The sequence below is a fragment of the Chrysoperla carnea genome, chromosome X (assembly GCF_905475395.1).
Source record: "Chrysoperla carnea chromosome X, inChrCarn1.1, whole genome shotgun sequence".
NCBI lineage: Eukaryota > Metazoa > Arthropoda > Insecta > Neuroptera > Chrysopidae > Chrysoperla > Chrysoperla carnea.
Window position 1 is genome coordinate 12946603 of NC_058342.1, and position 24165 is coordinate 12970767.

Below are 24165 nucleotides of genomic sequence, written 5' to 3' on the forward strand. Positions count from 1 at the left end.
TAGCTAAAACTAGCCCCCAAATGTCTAAAATCAGTCAAAAAATAAGTAATTTTTGAACAAAAATCTCATTTTTCACACTAATACAATATGCAATTATTATTTTTTTTTTTTTAATTATGACTAATTTTGACACTTGAGGGATAGAAGACGATATTGATACAATTGACTAAATTTTTGTTTATTTCAGAGCACTGAAAGAAAAGCTAGAATGGAAAACGACTGGAACCAACTCATTTTAGAGCTATCATCTTCAACGTGCTGTAAACATGGGCTTGTAATCGACAAAAAAGTTTAAAACTCCTTAATTAATACTTGCATAATATTATTTATATTTTTTTGTTGCCATAAAAAAATTAAGTTTCTCCAGAAAAACAATTCAAAAGACGTCTATTTTTTGTCTAAAAAACCCCTTAACTTGGTGCCAATTTTTTTCGGGAGTGTCTCTCTTCTTTTACGAATTGTGACGGCAAACTTTTTTTCTTCCCAATATTTGCGTGCGTATTTTACGGCCTATGTCTTTTGAAGATTATTGCCTGATCTTTGTGTACTTGAGGATTCCCCAGCATGAATGCACACTGCGAAACAGTGTTAACATATGGTGGCTAGCTTTAATTTCCATGGTCTTTTGAAGAGGCCATATATATATATATATATTGCAGTTACATCCACCTCAAAGTATTTAACGGTTATAATTAGCCGTCAATTTAATTTAGAAATCTTGCAAGTGGTGGTTGTAAATTCAATAACAAACCAATATATTTGGGGCACTAGTCTTTCAAAATTTTGGCGTGTATTGGCCTTGTCTCATACATTTTCTTGCAGGCTTTGTGTTCCACATTCTTTCCTGTAGATCCGTAAATTTCTATTGAAAATGGTAAATGCAAGGATAAAGAATGAAAAAGGTGACAGCTTTTTATTATTTGATAATTATGATGAATTAGCACGATAATGATGATTTAATGATAATGAAGTTATTTTTTATTATGCGCAATTAATGAGTCGAGAAAATTGATAGGAGAAAATGTTCTGTATCTAATACTGAATGTCCGAAAACTAAGGGAAAACTCTGTTTAGACCGTACAATCTTAATTAAAATAATGAAAAAAAATTTACAATTTACTACATAAGTCAACTAATGTTAATAAAATCGAACTAAAATTTTTCCACAACTCCCCGTTTTGAATCAAATTTTCTAATTATTCTTAGTCTGTGGCCACTCTGTTTTTTAACCCGATTATCAAAATGATTTCTTTTTGTCTGTAAAAATATTTTTGTCATTAAAAAATATCCCAAATGTTTTGCTTCAAAAAATTATTACTTTTTAAAATTTGTTCCAAAATATTCGATTTTCTAGTTTATTAAACCTTTTTCTGCCCGATACAACGTTACGAGACGTGACAGTTTTATCAATTATTATCTCTAGTGACCTTTAATAAACTCTTATATATGCGGGTGATCCATCAAAAAATTAAAACGTTTAGAAGAAGTTTCCGTTGCTTAAGATGAAAATTTACACTAGAATGCAAATATTGGATACAAAAAGACCTTCTTAAGAAATTGTTTGTTACAACTAAACATGGCAATGTATGAACTAAAACGATAGATTTGTGATTCGAAATATATTAGCTATGGGATTTTAGCACTAAAATGTCAGCGCTACGAGTAAAAGAAATGAAAACCATACCGTTTAGACTCGGCTGTTTTTTTATTGAATGAAAAGATAGCTACTTAACTTTACATTTTAATGAGCTGTCACTTCGTAGTTTATGTTCGTATATAAATTTTGTACATATATAATTTTATATACTTAAGTCACGATTTATTTATTTATTTTTTTGAACAATTGCACATTGGCACATTTAAACGGTATTAAACAACATAGTGACCAAACTTTTAAAAAAAACTAAAATTATTTTCATATTTTGTATAATTCAATAACAATATTTTTAAATATGATATATCTATGCGACACATAATTATTTTTTCTATCGCTAGATAGTCTTTCTTAGAATTAAAATCCCATAGTGTTTGGTTAGCTGTATACTTTTATATAAATATTCTACGTGCGGACGGTGCCCTAGAAGTCTTTAGCAAATTAAACGACTTACTAACAACTAACTGCCTTTCATTTTTTTAATTGATTAAGAGGGATTCAAATGAAGCAGCAAGTTTCAACTCGAATCATATTTCGAAGAAAGACAAATTGAAATTGAATTACATTAGGAAAACAAATATTTCTGACATCATTACTTAATATAAAATACACGTTTGCAAACATTTTGTTTCTCAAAGCTAAAGTGCTAATCCGAAATACCAAACGGCATGGTTTCGACCCTGCCAAGTTGTTTATATTTCTTTATGACAGATATTAGAGTCAAAAATATTAGTTGGTGGCTTATATCTAGAACATTAATTTGAAGGTATATTGGTTTGATTTCATTGGTTTTTCAATGCAATCTTGCGAAATATTGTTTTCCCTATTCCCTTTCACTTCCAAGAAAAGAATTTGTGCTTACTGACTGCAGCAGATTCTAAATGTATCTAGCCCTCGTTGAGTTGGACGCAGTGCGGCCTGTCCCACTGTAACGTATCAGATGATAAGCTATTTCATTTTCTAGCATAATGTCTTCAAAAAATCAAATTATTATATCGAGAAAGAGTTTAAAAAAAGCAAAGCATTCCTTCTTCAACAAGGAAAAAAATTTTTCAGCAATATATGCCTTAAAAACAAAAAACCATGGGTTCGATTCTCGCTAAAATGTTTCATCATATCAGGTATTGATGTCGGGGATGTAAACTTATATGTTCAAGCCCAAGAACCCGAAATCTAACATAGCCCTATATAATGAGAATGGATGTAAAGTTCACAAGAGAATTAAATGTGAAAAACCGTTTTGTTTTTGATAGACCACCTTATATACTAAAAGATCGAAATGTTTTCCAAAAAACAATATATTTCTTTATAAAACCGTGACAAAATAGTCATGTTTTAAAGTGGCACTCTCTGGCAGGAAAGAGTTCTGTTTTATATTATTTTAGTGAACAAAATTATGAGAATGCAAAATTGTGCGTTATATGATATTGAATTAAAAATGATCTTTATAAAACAAAAAAAAAATGGAATGATTTAAAAATGAATTTCAAGATGGCGTTCGAATTGATATTTATGAAATCCTCTGTCTTTACCAGGAAAGAATTCCTCGAACTATTTTTGAAGTATCATAATTACACTCATTGGTACATAATTGAGCCCTAATTCACTCACCAAAGATACAGATATATGGGATTTTAACGCTAACAGCTCCACGAATAAAAAAAAATATAAACCGCACTTGATAAATTCAGCTGATTTTTTCATTGAATGAAAAGAAAAAAGATACCTACTTCATTTTACATTTTAATGTGCTGTGCCATTTTTTTTAAGAAGAATTGTACATTGGCACCCTACAACGATACTTAAACGGCATAGTGACTCAAATTAAACTAAAAAAATTATTCAATGTTTTATATAATTCATTTACAAAATTTTTGTTCTCGAAAATTGTATTATTAACACATCTTAAATGTGATATGCATGTACGGTAGGCAATATACAATATTGTAAACAACATTTCCGTTAAATAATATGTATCTATGTGAGCCAACACATACAGATCTTTTTTCTATCGCTAGGTAGGCTTTCTTAGCATAAAATTCCATACTTATAAAGAAATTTCAGCTATCTCCGCAAAAAATAATCAAATTTAAATATTCCACAGCTCAGTCAAAGAAGCTCCAAAAATTGTATGATTCGTTATTAATTATTAAAGCGAGAGAAGATTGGCCGGAAGGTTGGAATACACACGAAGATTGAAGCTTATTTCATTTATAGTAGTTTTATATATAATTTTGGAATAAGTTTTGCCATTTTATCGTATTCTAATTTTTACTGACAGCCATATGACTGAATGTATTTTTATATGATTTACAGTGTGTCGCATTTAAGATAAAGACACCCTCTTATTTTCGTTATTTATAAGAATATGGATTTGAAATTTTGCACAGTCATACTATGTATCACATTTTTAAAAATACTTAACCGACAACAGAACTTAACCGAACTCTGCCTACTACAAATTGACAAATAAGGCCGATTCTTAATATTTTGTCTAGCATCAGGGATGGTTAGATTTATCGAAAAAAATTATTAGAAAAAGTTACCTAGAATATTTTTTTATTCCCATATAACGATTTTCATTACACAATTCACATTTTTAATTTTTTCATTATTTTGGTCTTTACTCAAAATTATTACAAATTTATTAAAATATTTGAATGCATAACACTGTTAAATTATCAATTTGTCCAGTTTTTACATTCCTTAGCACACTAGTCATAAAATTAAAAAATAAACTTTTATAACTAGTGTTTTATGGAATGTAAAACCTGGTCAAATTGATAATTTCATAGTGTTATGTATTCAAATATTTCAATAAACTTGTAATAATTTTTAGTAAAGACCAAAATAATGAAAAAATTAAAAATGTGAATTTTGTCATGAAAATCGGTATATGGGTATAAAAAAATATTATAAGTAACTTTTTTCGATATATCTAACCAACTTTGACGCTAGGCAAAATATTAAGAATCGTCCCTATATGACTGCAAATTTTCAAATCGACATTCCTATAAATAACGAAAATGTGAGGGTGTCTCATCTTAAATGCCACACACACACTGTATATTGGAGTATATAACACTTAGAAATATTGATGCTACAAACAAAATTTTGATATAGCCATAACGATAACTCAAAAATGAAAAGAAATATCCTACTGAAATATTTTTACCGTTTTCAGGATGTAAAAAGTGTAGCTTCAATTAGTTAGTCTATTGATTTTAAAGTTATAATAGACCAAGGAGTTATTTTCGAGGGTACATTTTTGTTGTTTAAATTAAAGATTCGTTACAATTCATGTAAATTAATATAACTTCTTGTTTTTAAACTTATATTATTAATAATAATAATATATGCACCGACATTTGTATTTTGTTTTAGCTACATTTAGTAACAGCTGCCAGTAAATCACATGATCATTATACAGATTTAACCTGCTTGACTTTATTGGTCGTCGGTAGTCAATTGAATGTTTTATAGATTGTTTTTCTGCACCCAGCAATTCTAGAGAGACAGTTTATTAATAGCTTTCATTACTGAGTACTACTAATGGCCTGACTCTAATGTCCCTGGTTGCAATGGGCTTATATTTGGGCCAAATTGTATACCAATGAGTGCATACATAAACTAACGAAATGCTCTATTCACTTCGATTCTTCATAAAAATCGCTAAGAGAAATCAAACTAAAAATCAAGATTTTGTGATTAAAATTGATTTGGCGATTTTTAGAGTCTAATCTCATGGTTAGATTTTTATCTTTTTTACTGACTGAGACCAAAATTTCCTAAAAATTGCATATTCTCAATATGTTTCCAGATCGTTCGCCATCCTGAATTCATTTCTTTTTTTCTTTTGTATTTATGATTCATTTCCAAAATAAATAAATAAATAATTAACGAAAAATATTTGAAACGTTTTATTCTGGTATTAATCTATCTTGTTTTTAATTATTGCACAAATTTGATGACAGAATAAAAAAGATTCTTTTTTCTTGTAAACTCGAAATAATTTTGGAATTCACGCATCTAGTGTGAATTTGGATTTTTATTTTTGTATTTTTACTCTTTTTTTGTAATATTTATAATTTTTGTAATGTTTTAGTTTTGTTAACTACACATAAAATAAACCTAAAAAATAGGAGCACACACTTTTTGTTTTTTTTTTTTTGTAATTTATAATTCCATTTATCACTATATACGATTTAGTTAGGTAGGAGGATACCAACAGCTGATCCATTTTTTTTTTTTTTTTTTTTTTTGCCAAAAAAGAGAAAAAAACCAGTGGTGCTAGGAATGATGAGGCTAATTGTAATATTTACTTTTTTGTTTTTTTGATTTGCTTCTCGTACAGCATTTAACTATAACTTATGATTTGAAGTGAGCCATGTTAGTCCTTCGTATAAGCCATCGCCAGTTGTTGCACATGATGGTTGAACATACCAATTTCGATCTCGAATTCGAGTTAAGCCTAGTTTTTCTTGTATTTCGTGGGGTTTCATTGCTAGAATATATAAAATACTTTATTATTTCAAATACTAAGTTTATTTAAAGATTAAATTCAATTCATTCATAAATAACTTCCGATGCAACTTTAAATGAATAAAGATTTAAGACGTGTTATGGAAGGTTGAAACAATCGAGAAATTGCGGTTTTTCTGTTATCCCTTAATTTTTTATGAAATTAGGAACTGAAAAAAAATTCAAAAAATTAAATTTTACAATAAATTCAATAAAAGCACTTGAAATCTTATCAAAAATGCCCACAGTTATTTCCTTATGATCCTTTTTACTTGACTGGGCAACGCAAAGGAGTGGTAATGTGTTTATCAGTCTCTGTCTGTTCCTATGTGACATATTAGAGGCCAAACGCGTGGGTCGATTTTGATGATTCTTACGTCAATCGATTAATCTTAACCTTGCGAGTGCTAGTGAAGATATGGCAGTAAAGAAAATTCAATATGGCGACCTCCAGACGCAATATTGTGAAAAAAGAATGTATATGTGTTTCTATGTGCCACACCAGGGACTAAACGCCTGGACCGATTTTGATGATTCTGACGTCAGTCGATTTATGTTAACTTTGCGAGTGCTACTAAAGATATGGCAGTAAAAACAATTCAATATGGCGACCACCAGACGCCATATTGTGAAAATGTATGAGTGGAACATTGGACACCAAACCATCCACCGAATTCGGGGATTCTGACGTCAATCCATTTTTCTTAACCTATTATTTTATTTATTTTTCTTAACATACGTTAACAAAAATTTTTTTGAACAATAACTTAGGCCAGGAGAATTTATTATTTTATTATATTTTTCTTAACATACGTTGACAAAAATTTTTTGGAACAATAACTTAGGCCAGGAAGATTTGTGTGCGATATTTATTTTAGAACATGCAGCAAATGACAGTAAAAAAGTGCCAATTTTGCTTTGACAATTTATAATTCGATCAAGTAAAAAAATTATTTAAAAAATCAAAACAACCGACTAAAAGAGTTAAATATAAACTGAAAAGAAAAAACAAGTACAGCAGTTTACATAGCGACTTTAACAGTCGAGACCCATTATTGTGAAAATTCGAGCCGGGGTAAATTTTAATGGGTCCCGACAGTTAAAGTCGCTATGTAAACTGCTGTACTTGTTTTTTCTTTTCAGTTTATATTTAACTCTTTTAGTCGGTTGTTTTGATTTTTTAAATAATTTTTTTATTTGATCGATTTTTTCGACAAGTTAAAGTGCTTTCTGAAGGTTTTTAGGTCGCTGATTACCGAATATGTGTATCGATTTTACGTAAAGTGATGCATACAAAGCTCATCCCGGTTTTACTTCCTGCGAAACTCCCTATCCCGCGAATTTAATATTACAATTACTTATGGCAGTATTCTGGCCTAGAAATTTTTTGAAAAAGTCGATTTTAAGGTTTCATCCTTAAGAATTTGTCCTTTAACAGATTTTCGGAGATACAGCGGATTTTCTCTGGAATTGTCTCTCCAACTATAAACGCGTTTTCTTGAAACTACATTTTTGGTGGTGGTTGACATGACTTCAGTCAGTTCTACTTGACCGATTTCTTTGAAATTTGGTGGGATTCTTCCTTATAAATCTCTCTATCACCTGAACCTCGTATTTAAAAAAATTTCAATTTTGTGTATTTTGAAGAAATTCGAAAAGGTAAAAAAGAGGGTTTAAAAAAATTTATTTTTTCATTTCGACGCCATTTTGTGAATTTTTTTTTTTTTATGACAACCACATTTTAATAATTAATAATTTTTTAAATTCAGGTCACTAAAAGGGCTGGAATCGTATCAATCAGAGTACCGTGTAATTTTTTTTATAGCCCCTACTTCCTGTCACTCGAAGAATTTTAATTTTTAATTTAAAATATTAATCAATATCATATGAAAAGTTTTTACAACTGAGGCTTCTAGATCCGAAAAATTCCTTAAATAAACAATTTCTAATGTCTGATATTTAATTTTTTTGCACTGTTGTATGAATGGCCAAAACATCAGCCAGTCGGTTCATCAAATGTTGTATTAGACGTTATTGAATATCATTCAGGTCGCTAGTGTTGAACATTTAGTAAAAAGGCTAGGCTATTAATTAATATTCATCAAAAAAGCTCATACGGAAATCTTGGGCACATTTTCAAAAAAAATACAATAAGCATTCGAGGACTTGAATTGGATTTATTGTAGAATAATTATAATTTTTTTACGCTACCAAATTTCATTGAAAATTGATTGATGATATTTATCAGTCTTTCAATCTTCATCATAAAGCGGTGAAGATTGATTAAAAATTCTTAGCATTTTTCGATATCTGGAGTAATTTTCAAAATATCGATAATTTTGCTTAATTATGAAGCTTTCGATATTTCGAAAACCTAAGCAAATATCGAAAAATTCTTATTTTTCGTCTACATTCATAAAATTATAACAAAATTCATCATCTAAGTTGAAAATAAGGATCAAACAATTTCAATCACAAGTCTAAATTTGCCTTGGACCTCGTACTACCTTAATATGTGCTGTTTTTGCAATTCTTAATTTTTTTTACAATGAATTTTCGCTTAAAAGCCCAGTCATTGGGACATCTCTAGTTTTTGCTGAATCCTGATTATCGAGACTTAACTGCGTTAAGTGTGACATTTAAAATAAATAAACTATTTACTACAAAAATGAGACTCCATAATTTACTCAAAATTTTCAAATTTATTAAATGGTTGCCTTCTTACGCCAAATCATTTTGATCATAATAACTATGGAGTTATAAAATGAATTGATAACAGACAGTATCCATCATTTCTAGGGTTATTTTCAAATGATTTGGTCAAAGAACGCAACTATTGGCAGCGATTTTAATTTAAAAATATTGTAAATTAAAACTGAAAAAACTAGAATAAAATTTCACGCCACCGATCACAAAGTTTGCTATGAAGTATTATATTACGAACGAACGCGCGCTCGATTGTTATTTTAGTTACATCGTGAAAAAAATTGGCATTTGGAAGAAAATCAGAAATTTGGCAAAAGGAATTAATTGTAAATGCAATGAAAGACAGAAATAAACAATCAACGTCTATGATTAAATATGTTGGCAAAAATTGTCATACGAGCGCGGCAAGTTATTGGGCTGCAAATTTCATTGCTTGACATAGTATTATTTTCAAGACGAAGAGTTATTGAAGGAAGTCTAGTTAGCATGCACGCCCTCACTTTTTGATGAATAGAGCTGTCATTTCAGCATTTCAAATGAATTTTTTTGTACCTCGACTAATCGAGCCAATTTCTGTTAATGTTCTGGAAGGTGTATGAGTATATTCGAGTTTAGACTTCGGAATCGTTTTCAGAGACCACAAAAACCCCCGAGCATACCTTTTTGCCCCATTCGTTGAATATTTACATAATGTTGCTGATTTGAATTAGCAGAAGGCGAATTACTCCAAGAGGGAGTGGTATATCGGAATTCTGACTACAGAATTGTGATCAGCGACTTGTTGAATATTTTCAAAGTTTCAAAATTTTCAAAAATCACCTTAGAAATGGATTCCAATAATTGGCCTATTGGACCAATAGCAGTGGCCAAACTTTCTAGCGGCACCAACTTAGGTGTAGATTTTGATCTATGGACATTCCAGAAAATTTTTTATTTTTTTAATTGGCCTAAAAGGTTGCGGCATACAAAAATTTCTTATTTTACACTTTTTACGTCTAAAATGACTACTCTATAATATAAGTCAACGCATCAAAAAAATTTAACAGACCAACATCAGATTGACATTAACTCCGGTCTGATTATATCGCTATGTCTTGATGAAAGCTCGGGCGTCACTAAATCTGCATGTATAGCTGTTTTTGGTTGACTCGAAATTGCGTCAACTGTAGGAAATGAAGCATTTAAGGTTGCAATTCTATGAAACAATATGACTTTTTATGGTACCCGGCTTAAATTGTTCGGATGAGTGTGTTTCACCGTTTTTGAGATACAAGTGATTGAAAAAAAAAAAAAAAACTTAATTTAGATGAAAATGGAATATTGTCGAAATTAACGGTTATTGTGTTATTTGGATCATATATTTATCTTGAAACTTGTTGTACATTATATTATGGATGATTTTAGACAGTTTTTGTCATTGAATCTTTTCGCCTTACCTCAAAGTTTTTGAGATATAAGCGTTGTAAAAAACAGACGCATTTTTAAGCTAAAATTTTTTCATCAACAAAATTGTCAATTATCGTATGATTGTGAGCAAATATTTTATTTAAAAGAACCAAGAACTTTTTGTGTCTTGTCATGTTTTACCTTAATTCACCATTTTCCAGATATAAGCATTAAAAAAAGCGTAAAGCGCTTATATCTCAAAAACGATGAGATGAAAAAAAGTCTATTCAAATATTTGATCGAAATAACACAATATTCGTTAATTTCGACAAAATCAAATTTTCATCAAAATTAGGTTTTTTTTCAATCACTTGTATCTCAGAAACGGTGAGTTTTAGAAAAAAATATATAAACGACATAAAAAATGCTTAGAATACCCTAAAATATAAGATCCAATAACTTTTTTTCCTATATTTTATGATATTTCATCAAAATTAGCTTGAGCGAACTTCTATGCGCGCGCATAGTAAAAGCACACTTTCTAATCAACCGAGTCGGGTTCTATAAAATGTCTATGGCCTCATTAAGCACTTGCTTTAGACAAAGTGGCACGTTGATACATAAAGGTTCATCATTCCTATCCTGGAACAATTTTATAACTACTTATTTCGATTATAATGTAGATATCATCAGTATAAATCAGCTAATCGTAATTATTTTCTACATTCTTCGTCTCTATAGATTTATATTACTTGTCATTTATTTGATGACACTTGGATGAAAGTGGCATGTGGGTGAATTCAAAATTTTATTTCAAATACCTTGAGTTTTCATTGATTGCCGTTGATAAATTAAAATTATGTGAAATATTTACCATCAGGAAGATCTTGTTTATTTGCAAAAATTAAAATAATGGCATCTCGCATTTCTCTATCATTTATAATACGATGTAATTCTTGTCTCGCTTCATCAATACGATCTCTGTCAGCACAATCCACCACAAATATCAATCCCTAAATTATAAATAAAAATATTAATAATTCATAAATAAGGTAATATTGATATTGAATTTTGATCGATTAGGATGTTCTCTAAACAAAGAGTGTTTGGGCAATACTAGAGGACAGAATTCTAACAAGAAAAATCCAGAAGATTCGGATTGAAAAATATTTCGATTAGATGTACACTTAACGACATACATCTTTTTTAACTATCCATTTGGTAAAGCAACAAAAACACATTTCAGTGATTTTTTTTTAGTTGGAGTGGATTTCTGTGGAGCTTTTACAAAATTAAATAATCATATTTTTCATAAACTTCAAGAAAATAGATAAAAAAGGAAACAACTTTCAATGAAAATGCCATGAAACATAAAACATTTTCTTTTTTAGGAGAAGATCAAAATATTTTATAATTTCTTATTTATAGTTAGAAAGTTTTTTAAAATGATTTAATTTTTTTTTTTTTTATGAAAAAAATCTGTCAAATGTGCTTCAATGTTGGAAATACCTTAAATTTAATATACGAGATTAAAAAAAGACAAAAAAATATCTGCTACAACTTTAATTAAATAGAGGTTGGGTAACAAATATATAATTATCATTAATGAAATAAATTTAACTACAATTAAAATACCATGATAAGAAATAACTTTCTAATATTTCCATTATAATTATCTGTTGAGTCATATTCTTTGATAATTCACGGTTTTTCTCTATTAAAAGATTACCTGCGATAATGCGATAAATTAATAATTTTTCAATATCGAAATATGAACTTTAAGTGGAACACCCTATATTTTACTCATTGTTCGTATCTTGTTCTGCATAAATTAAATATCATTATTTGTAATCATTTCCTGTTTCGATTTGTAGTATCTAATTAAGAACTTATGACAGAAAAAATGATTACAATTTTCAATTACATTTGTAATTTATATTAAATTCGTAATATACAAATATTTGTGATTTTTTTACACAAAAATAACTGAGTGGTAAGAGATACTCGAAATAAAATTGGATATTAAGAAATTTTCAGCTTTCGTAAATTTATTTAAATATCACGGCAATCATAACCGTTTCGATAGCATATATCTGACTCCTGTTCTATTGTATGCTTAACTGACCGCAGTATGTGTGTGAACACAACTACTATAACCAATCCTCAAATGATCAGTTTTAGTAAATTCAACGAATGTATTTGGAGTGGTTCTTAATCGATATAATCATTACATGAAAAATGAATGGAACTAAATCACATGAGGTTAACAGAATGTTTTCTTCAAAAATATTACTCAAAATATTTATTACACTTGGTATTGTGTCAGAATTTCAGAAAAAGCTTCCTTTACTAATTAACTTTTTAAAAATTTGAATACATTAAAAACACCAGTTTCTCAATGGTATTTTCTAGCTAACAACAAAAACTCGTATTTTTTATCAATCGTAAATTATTTTAAAATACAAATTTGCATAGCTCGACTCGTGGGGATTTCGTAGTGCGATATCCGTGGCTAACCACAAACTGGAGATTAAATCTTATTTTTCCGAATGATGAAAGTTGTTAATTTTTTTTATATGGAATAACTTTTACATTTAAACTTTTATTCTTTCTCTAATGGTTTACAAGATGGGTACTTTTTCATTTGATTAAATGAGCAAAAAATACACCATTAAAATTGACAAATCTCGGTCACTTTTGAAGATAGAAACTCGAAAAAAAAATGAGAACAATTAAATCAGCTAATTTGTAAAAAAAAAAACTGATTAAAACTATCAACTACACTCCCCCCCCCCCCACCTCCCAGAAAGGGGCCGATTTTTTGGTACGAAGTTTTCACAATCTAATAATCAACTGTATCTATTTCAAAGATGCGACACTTTTTTACTTTTAGGTATTTAGTTTCATTGTACTATATGTAGTATTTAGGTTATTATTGTATAGTATTTAGGATATTATTACTAAAAAAATTTTCAGGTTTTAAGCAAATAGTAGCGCAGCTTCGTATGCAAACATACATATTTTTTAATTTATAGTGAGTATATACGTCATGGTTTTCAGTAGGAAACTAGTAATATTTATCCATTTTGGAAAACTTATGAGATGAGAATATTTTATCTGAAATAGACAAACTATTGAATATTTCAGAAGTAGAAGTCAATTTTTTAACCTAAAAAGCAAGTTTTTTTAACTCCAATTACTTTTTTTAAGACTCTTCAGACTGTAATTATCGAGAGCCATTTATATAATCTAAATTTTTACAAATTAGCTAGATCAAAACCAACTTAAGAAAGCTTCGACTAACCAAACAATTGTTTATTAATATTTTAAAATTTCAAAAAATTTTCTTTAAATAAGGAGTAGTTTTGTATGATATTTTTATAAAAACATTGATTTAGTCAAAAAAAAAAAACACCGAATCTTTTAACGAAAAGGATGTACGGATACTATCGTGTGTTCAACGTTAGTCTCACGTTATGATAATTTGGAGTAGATAATTAACGTGGGCAGAATATTATTTAATTTTTTTGAGGAAAAATTAATAATTTTTCCCGTGATTGCGTTCATTCACTGGTACACGGTTTGGCCATGGTTTTAATGGGGATGGAGTCTGTTCAAGCTAAATATCTATTCCAAATTATGTTAAAGTGAGATTCGCGATTAACAAACGATAAAGTCCGTATAACCTTACCCACTTTTTAATCGTATTAAAAAACATTAACACTTTTAAACGAATATTAGTCAATTTTTTAATAAGCCTTTCGATACTCTTAAGGTTCTTTCTCAAAAGAAAAAACACTTTAAAAGGTTTATCAACAGAATTTTAATAGGCTTTCAATATTTTTATACGAAATAGATACAGTTGATTATTAGATTGTGAAAACCTCGTACCAAAAAATCGGCCCCTTCCTGGGAGGTGGGGGGGGGGGGTAGTGTAGTTGATAGTTTTAATCAGTTTTTTTTTTTACAAATTAGCTGATTTAATTGTTCTCATTTTTTTTTTCGAGTTTCTATCTTCAAAAGTGACCGAGATTTGTCAATTTTAATGGTGTATTTTTTGCTCATTTAATCAAATGAAAAAGTACCCATCTTGTAAATATTTTCTAACAAGAAAACATCAATTTTGCAAAAAAAAAAATCATACATTTCTATCTAATTTAAAAAAATAACAGTAATTAGCATAAACCAATCAGCATTATAAGGTTTTTTAGTGTTTTCAAACTTATTTTCGTCTTTTTTTCGCAATCGTTTATACTTATAATGAATTTTTAAAATATGGATACTAACCTGGGTTCCAGTATAATAATGACGCCAGAGAGGACGGATCTTATCTTGGCCTCCAACGTCCCAAACATTAAATTTGACATTTTTATACGTGACAGTTTCTACGTTAAAACCTACTGTTGGAATTGTTGTCACAGATTGGCCTAATTTTAATTTATAAAGTATAGCTAAAAACAATGAATTAAGGAATAAATATTTCATCACTAATTTCAAAAACAAAAACACATATTTCACAAAATTTTAAAGGATACTAGTTTTTCCAGCTGCATCTAAGCCCAACATTAATATTCTCATCTCCTTGTTGCCAAAAATTTTTGACAACAGCTTCCCCATATTCTTTGCACTCTGCTCTCAAAGCAGTAATCTGTAATAACCACAAAATTTAACACAAATTTGTATAATTTTTAAAACAATATTTAAGAATTTCTTTAGATTAACGAGAAAAAAAATCGAAATAAGGTTAAATACGAATTTAATTTTTTAGGTAGGTTTAGACAATTATAATTGTATTCAATGTATCAACAAATGAAAATCACACTTAGAAACGAACATTATTTACAAAATATATGTTAAAAAAAACATTTTTTTTGTCATTTTTAAGTGAATACATATATCCGGGGCGGTCCTATATTGCATATGATCCATTTGAAACATTTGAATATGCGGATTCAGTTATTTATTTGATTTGATGATATTATTTATATTTTTATAATTGTGGACTATTACACTTACCGCATTGGCACATTGACAATTTAATTAAAATTGCAATTTAGTTATATTGTATAAAAACAGAATTATTTCGATTAAAAAAATCATTTGAGTTGATCGTTGATGACACATAGTTCACAGACGCACATCGCTGAAGTTAGAGTGCAATGGTCGCGAATATCTTTTTAGTGTAATAGCAGCATACTTCACATAATATTGTGTGTACATTTTAGGTGTAGTTCAATTCTTCTAAAAGATCTTAGAGCAGGAGCTCATTGTATCAAAACTAGATATTATTTTTTACCGTTATGTGTATATTCATTTATCCAATTTATTCCACATAAAGCGTTTTCAAATAAGAACACTCGAATTATATAATATCCGCTATGTTAATGAAGCTACCACCGTTAAAAGATCCCATATTATCCTTACGAAAACGACTTTGTAATACTTTATATAATACTAACCAAGAAATCTAAAAAATTTAATTTCTAAAAAATGCGTTTATCGAAGATCTGCCCAAAAACTCCTCGCATTTTTCCTCACCCTACACGCATTTTTTTAGAAAACAATAGAGCAAATTTAATCAGCGAGAAACCACTTTTCTTTTAATTAATTTTTTTTTTTAATTCTTTAATATAAAATTTGTTAGCATTTTTTTTATAGCATAGAAAAATAATGCTTTGTTTTTAACTTGTAAAGATAAATAACATAACTATTTTGGAGGGTATATTGAAGTTTGTGAATATTATCTCAACCAATCTAAGTTCGACGTTTACGAAATATAAAAATGTACATTAGCAAAGGGCTTATAATTTTGATACGATGAAGTCCTTGTCTATATACTTTATATAGGTGGAAATGGGTGTTATTTTAAACATTTTACGAATACCATTTATCAAATTTCTTTAACTTTTTTTTTTTTTTTTTTTTGTTCGATTAAACTGCCAATTTTATTTTATAAATGAATTAAGGTGTATTTGAAAAATGAATTACTGATTTTTAATAGTTTAAATAATTATGCCTACATTTCATCACTTCATGGGCGAGGGTATAAAACTATTTACTTTCATGTCCTCAAGAAAAAAAACCGATATTGATGGGATTTTGTAGAAAAAAACTTTCCTTTTTACTACATTATTTAAAACAAAAATAATTTTACCATAAAAAAAAACTTTTTTTGAGTTTTCAGCCCTTGTCATATTTAACTGTTATTTTTTAAATACCTACGTATACCTACTTTTGTATCCGGTTATTTAATTAAAATTCTAATGTTCAATCCATTATATTACCTAAAGGACAGTTTCATAGTAATTTCTATAAATTTCTCACTGGTTTTGAATTAAAATATGTTTCTAGAAGAAGAAATGCTACATAATTTTTTTTTAGTTTTTTGTTTTGTTTTTGTTTTTTTTTGAAATCGATCAGCTTTTTTTTTTTAAAAAAAGTTGAAATTTTTATGTTGTTAAGTGTCATCTATTGGCAAATTTTGAAACTTATATTATCAATTACCAAATATACATTTTTTTAGAATTATGTGACATTTTTTAGAGGTATTTGATGTGTCAGTGTGTTTCAATGGTTTTATATCTATGGTTTCAATGCTCTCAAACTCAATACCATAAATAAAATATAGTGCTCAATACACACTGAGACACTTTGTTATGGAATATTGAACAAAAACATTTCAAAAAAGATACGTAATAATATATTGGAAAATGTTTTTAGTGTACCTCTAAAATACAAAAAACGTACAAAATACTAGACACAAAAACGTGGTAAATTATATAAAGAAATATGACTCCAATTTTTGAGTTAAACAAATAATTTTTTGAATTCATTTTTTGTATAAATTGTGTAAATTTTGTATAAAAATTTGCGAATGTTAAATATTATCTTGTTATCAGTTTTATCATGTTTTACATGAAAATTTCATTACTGATAACATAATTAAAATCAAAGTACGGCTTCACTTATTTTTGGGTTTTTTCCTCATATAAGATTTACTTGGTTGAAACTTTTTATCGAGCATTACATACTACTCCTCACATGATTTTAATATAAGAAGTGGTTCACAATTTTTGCAATATTCGTTTGAAGAGAAAAGTTACTTGACATATTTTCTTAAATTTATTAAACTTATTCAACCATACCTCGGCGGAGTGCGATTCAATAAATGCTGTTGATATATAAAAGAGTTATAACAGTTTTAACATGTTATAAAACCAACGCGACAGGCATACAAACCGATATTTTAAAGATTTTGTTTTTGGAAATGCTACGGAGCCCTAAAATTGGCCAAAGTGAGTTGGATTCTTCAATCAAGTGAGGAGAGGGTTTCGTAGTATAAATAAAATTAAAATAATTACGTTATACAAAAAATTAAAACTTTTTAAATTATGTTTTTTATTGAAATATCTTTTCAAATTAAAAGCATACAATATTCACATAAAAGAGCGGTAAGTACTACTAGAAAATTGACACCTACAATAGGCACATCCTTGAGTCTAACCCAACCTATATAACGATTTTCAATCAATTTGCCTCTAAACATTACATTCAGACTCTCCGAAATCTAGACCTATTCAAATTTATTCAAATTAAAAAAAAAAGGCTCCATCGCCAACAAAATTTTTATTTGTGATATACAGTATCCGGTTATAACACAATCGATATTCAATTGTTTTTTATTGTAAAAAATCTGCTTTTGTCAACTATAGCCCCAAACTTAAAATGAAAAGACCTCTCACAAATTATATGTAATCTGCAGTCAAACTTTTTCAAGTTTTGGGGAATGGTAGTTTAAGCAGTGGCGGATTTACCAGCAGGCTGAGTAGGCTGGAGCCTAGGGCGGCAAATTTTAAGGGGCGGCAAATTTAGTTCATAAATTTTTTATTTCGATTGACAAAATTTAGAAAAAATTATATTACACACACAAAATACGAATTTCAAAAATTATAGAGGAATTAAAATATTCAACAAAAACCGAAATATAGTCCTATATACAGTGCTAAATAATAAATATCTCAAAATCTCTGCATAAACAATTGCTAAACGCTTTTGATTATAATGTAATGATAATGAATTTTTAGAATATCGCAATAGCGATTCCATATTATAGTCGAAATTTAGTTATTTTTACATATTTTCTTCACTGATAATTACTATAATTTTTTCTCCGTGTACCTAATAATTATGAGATCTCCTTACACAATTCAATCTTGATACAATATCGATGGTCTAATCATGATTGCTGCAGCAAGTTTGCAAATTGTCAAATTCTATTCCAGAAAGTTATTTCTTTATGCGTAAAAAATACTGACTAATTTTTATTAAATAAAAAACTAGTTCGATATCTTATAGAGATTCAGAATAAGTATAGTCTTTTTGTTTAAATCAATCGAATAACTGATATTTGAACGATTGCAACATGACCATAAAAAAATTCCCTCTACTAAATATGAAGTTAGACAATTTGCGGATTAGAAAATGGATACATTTTATTTGTAGTAAGAAAAAGTTTGGAAAATCCAAATGATCATGCCTTAAGCGCTTATGTCGTACACGAATTATTTAAATTGAATGTTTACATTTGTTAACTTTTTCACAAAGCCAACTAGGCCAAATCTAGATTTTTTGTGTAAGCTTTATTCCTATTACATAAGTATTGTATAGTTTTAACACATACCTTAACTTACTTTAAAATTGGTACATGTTTGAGATATTTTTTGCATAAAATATTGTTTTTTGATAATTCTTTGCTGTAAAAATAATCAAGGATCTAACACGGTACCATAGTTCTCGATGATACTAACCATACGGGAAAAGTTGATGTAATGAGGATAATGGAGCACAAATCATAAAGTTGCAATTTTATTGATAGATAATTGATATGATTGTGAACTAAGATATCAAAATTTAGAGGCGGCAAAAATTGAATAGCCTACGGGCGGCAAATCTCTAAATCCGCCACTGAGTTTAAGTGATTCTGAATAAAAGTTCCCACAGTAACCACTCACGAAAATGACAGGATTTCAAGTTATCGCTAAATTAAAATTGGAAAATGTACTCATTTATATAAAAAATTATTGTAATTTAATTGTCAAAAACCATCCACTGAACATTTAACATTTCTTCTTTGAATTTCGTAACATATTCTTCAAAAAAAACAAGAATTAAAAAACAACACCCTTATATTAAAAAACACACGTATTCATGTAGTTATACAAATCTGTATACATATTTGCCTATACACTCATAGGCATATATTATACAGGGCGTTCTGTTATTAACTGCAGATCGTTGGCCTACAGAATAAGCTCATAAAGACGAACAAAATAACTCTCTACCAAATTTCGATTTGAGGCCAGATACGGGCGATGTGCCTATGGGAAAATAGAAATATTTATGAATTCACAAACCTATCAAATTCATTAAATTAGTAGGTGTCACTTAGAGGAGACTATCATAAAACAATAATTGATTTAATTGGGTAGTGAATATTAAAAAAAATATTTTGTTGTTATTCTTTATAAAGAAAACTAAAATATAAATCACCAATAGCCAGTTAGATGTGGGAGGTATCAAATTATATATTAATATAGGTACGGGGCAGGGGGGAATAAATAGTGTAATACAGAATACAAAATCTTAAACATTGTATTACTTTACAACTTCAACACACAACATACATACTTTGGTTTGTGTCGGTGTATGTGTATCTCAGCATACATTTATCAAAACGGACAATTGTCCGTCTTGCCAAATATATGCCTAACGTATGTGATATACGCACGACTAGTTGCGTACAACATTTAATTTACCAAGAAACGTAGTGTGGGTTTTAATGGGTTAGTTTTTATAATAACAAAAGTAGCCAAATAGAGTTTTTTTGTAATAATTTTGCATTTAGAGACGCCTTCCACTATGATAAAACACATCCTCTCTTTAAGTAGTGTTTTATTGGTTTCATTCAAAATGTTATTGAACTGTGATTCCCTAAGATATATTAATTTATTTTGTTAATTATCTCGCAAAGTAGGCCTCATATCCAAAAGTGGAAAATAACTTTTTTCTTCGTCTATATGAGCTTATTTTATAGGATAACGATCTGCAGTCAATAACAGAACGCCCTGTATAAATAAGTACATTTTCCAACTTTAATTTAGCTATAACATGAAATCCTATCATTTTCCTGACCTGTGACCATGAGAACTTTTCTTTAGAATGACTTGAACTATCATTTGCCAAAATTTGAAAAAGTTTTACCAAAATGCAGATTACATCTAATTTGTGCGAGGTCTTTTCAATTTTTCTATGTTGACTAACAAAATATGTAGTAAATTTAAATACTTGCCATATATAAACTTCTATATATATTACATATGTATGTTACATGGAAGATATAAGAAATCCCAATAAAAGGTTTTTTTTTTTTTTATAGCCATGTAAAAACTTTATAGGGCAAAATTTTTCTATAAATATTTCTGCTAGAGTCATAGAAAGGGTTGGATTCTTTACACCTTGAAATTGATGTTTTTAGAAGTCTCGGGGACCATTTGTCATGTTTTTCGGTTTTGTGTGAAATTTGTAGTGAAATGTGAAAAAAATCTACCCTCGCTTCCTTTTCTTAAATATTTTTTAACAATTTTTTTTTATTTGTAATGTTTGCTTGCAAAGTTTCAACTCGATTAGATCATGGGAAAAAGAGTTAAAATCGTTTCAAATTTTTTTCGGCAGACAAGCGGACAAACAGACGGGCAGACACTACGAGTTAAAAGAAAAGGAGTAAAAACAATAAAAAAACACATTAATTTTTATAGATTTATTAATCAGACTGATATCAAAATAAAAGTATCCCCAAGTAGGTATTACATAATGAGTAATAAGTAAAATCCAGCTCGACCCGAGCAGAATTTCGGAGTACGGTTCCCGTGGCTAAAAACAGGTTAGAGAAACTATATGAAGGTGATAAAAAATTTACTTTCTTTTTATTTAAAGGAAAATTTATTACAGATATGACATACAAATTACATAATGAACTCATGAAATGAAATTAAATGAATAGTATTTCTCTAATATTTTTTTTCTTAAGCGATACATTTTTAGATAATGAGTCTCTTTTTCGTCAGCACCCAGCATGATAAGTTTGAAAACGGAGGATAAATCATGGGATTTGGTAAAGAAATAAGGATGATATCGCGTTGAACTGAAAAAAACAGTCTAAAGAAATAAGAAAAGTGCTACAAAAATATGCTTTCTTTTTATTTTAAGGCAATTTTGTTTAAGGCGAATTATGTTTTAAATTGAAAATATAAGACGAAAAGTATGAATAAAATTATTCGACATCTGGAGTAATTTTCAAAATATCAATAATTGAAAATTTTGTTTCATTATCTAGCTTTCGATATTTCGAAAAACCAAGGCAGATATCCAAAAATTGTAATCCTAATTTTCATCTACATTCATAAAGTTTTAAAAAATTCACCATTTCAACCCTAAACCTAAAATTGCCTTGGTGCTTTTACTACTAAACTATACGTAATAAACAATTAAAAAAGTAATTTTTCCGTAAAATTTCATGATTTTTAAGCGGTGTAACTACTAAACAATATTTAGGTATGGCATGATGTTTAAAATAAATTTTTAGACTTTTAGGTGGAAAATGAGACGTCGTAGAGCTATTTTCCTGGTTTTCTCCCGAAAATTTTGAATAACTTTTAATCTAATTAATATTTTTGGAAAGTTCTTTCGAGTGGTTAATTTTGGAGAATAAAATTATCCTTTTTCTTAGTTAAAAAAAATCATTTCCTAGCATGAATAGTAGCGTTATAAACAATTAAATAGCTTATAAAAATTTACTGCACCATATTTCGAAAAAATGACCTTGATTTTCGGATTCAACAGAAAATAATACTCGGAAAATCATAGGTCGTTTTCGTGGAATTTAATTCTCCACGAAAATCGGCTCACCAGCCTGAGTATTTGGGTCATTCCAGTAATGAAAAGTGAAAATTAAAGTCGCAATTTGCTTAAATTTGATCGACTATCGTGGAGCCCTGTTTATATCTCAAAGATCCCAATACTTTTTTTCCTTCATATGGATCTCTTATAGGTCATCGTGAACTCCTGGTGGTAAATACACACCACTTTGGAAACCACTGCTTTAGACCTTGATAATTCGAAAAACTCAATGACACAAATTGTAGTCTTCCTCTATTAGACAAATCAAAAAAGGCTAAAATAAAGAATTTTTATGTACAAAAAATGTTCAAGAAGGTCCATATGTCAAAATCTACATCTAACTTTTTGCCGCTAGAAAGTTTGACCATTGCTATGGGCCAAATAAGCCATTAAGTTATAATCCATTTCTGAGGTGTTTTTTGAAAATTTTAAACCCTTGAAAATATGCAACAAAATGGGCCAGACCAAAAAAGTATACTCGGGGGTTTTTGGGGTTGCTGATCACGATTCTGAAAGTAGAATGCGAATATCCCCCCCCCCACGTTTTTTCCCCTCCCGCTGGCCCAACACAGCAATGGAGATGAAAAATCGAATATTTTGAAATATACCCAAATGGAGTACCAAATAAAAGAGCATGACGTGTACATTACAAAACCATCGAATCGCGACTAACTCCAAGAGGAGGGAGTATAACCCTATACTAACTTCAAAATCATCATCAGCGACTGCAAAAAACCCGAGTATACTTTTTTTGTGAACAATTCTGAGAGGGAGATGGAAGTATATCCCCATTCTTACTACGGAATCGTGATCAGTGACCCCCAAAACAACTGAGTATACTTTTTTGACCCATTTTGTATTGATTGAATTGTATTGATTGGCCCATTTGGCCCATAGCAAATACCAAAGCTTTCTGGCGGCAAAAAATTAGATGTAGATTTTGATATATGGATCTTCCTGATTATTTGATAAAAAAAAAAACTGGCCTGATAGGATGAGGCACAAAAAACTCTCTATGAAATGCTAAAATGACACGACTATATGTAATTCGATTTAAAGAGGTTTCTACAATAATTAATTTTTGACTTCGCTGTTACCAAATTTCTAGTGAGCTCTCTTTACTAAAAAAATATTTGGCCTGTTTACATTTTTTTCGAACGATTCTCACCGTTGCTGTTTTTAATATTTATGAGAAAAAATTCAAATTTCCGCCTCCATGCATGCTCGTTATCGTAACCAAATACGATTTTCCATACTTTTCATTCACATTAATTGTTGCATAGATGGAATACGCGTATATATTTGTACACCGAGTGGATAAACGACGCATACCGTCGCAGCGCACACTGCCATTCCTTCTAAAAAACATAGTGGCTTTCTTTAAATGGAACAGTATTCCATTTAAATACAATTTTAATACAAGAACATTAAAAAATAAAACAAAATTATTTAAAAATATATATTTTACATATACATATATTTGTTAAAAATATTTTATTTTAATAACTCCTTACAATCAAATTGATTTTTTCAATAATGTGTTTTAAATAATAAAAAAAAAAGAAAAAAGAAAATGTGTTTTTCATCCCCCAAATAAACAATTTCACATATATATGTAATTGTATGTATTACAATACATGGAAAATCAACTGACCCTAATTTAATATTTATCGACCGGTTGACACTAGTGAATAAAACATTATTTTATATATTAAATAATAATAAAAAATGTTATAATTAATATCAAAATATGTGTTTAAAATTTATATACAATAATTTTAAAAAATATATTAGATAATTTTATACTTAAAAAAATAAAATGTAAATTTAGGAATTATTACAAAATATAATGAAATGTTAGTGCGTTTTTAGGTGAAAACAGATTTTTTATTAGTAATAGTTAATTCGATTGTGATATTTTTGTCTACCAATTTAGAAAGAAA

General features: G+C 28.8%; 1 protein-coding gene across 1 annotated transcript; it reads right to left on the bottom strand.

Annotated features, from left to right (window-relative positions):
• Positions 1–5732: 5732 nt before the first annotated feature.
• LOC123302409 (ADP-ribosylation factor 6) lies at positions 5733–15430 on the bottom strand. The gene is made up of 5 exons (XM_044885334.1): positions 15284–15430; positions 14803–14915; positions 14555–14718; positions 11142–11280; positions 5733–6158 (listed from the first exon to the last, which is right to left on the bottom strand). Exons 2-5 carry the CDS (start codon positions 14882–14884, stop codon positions 6016–6018), a joined length of 528 nt encoding a protein of 175 aa, XP_044741269.1. The 5' UTR covers positions 14885–14915; positions 15284–15430; the 3' UTR covers positions 5733–6015.
• Positions 15431–24165: the final 8735 nt, after the last annotated feature.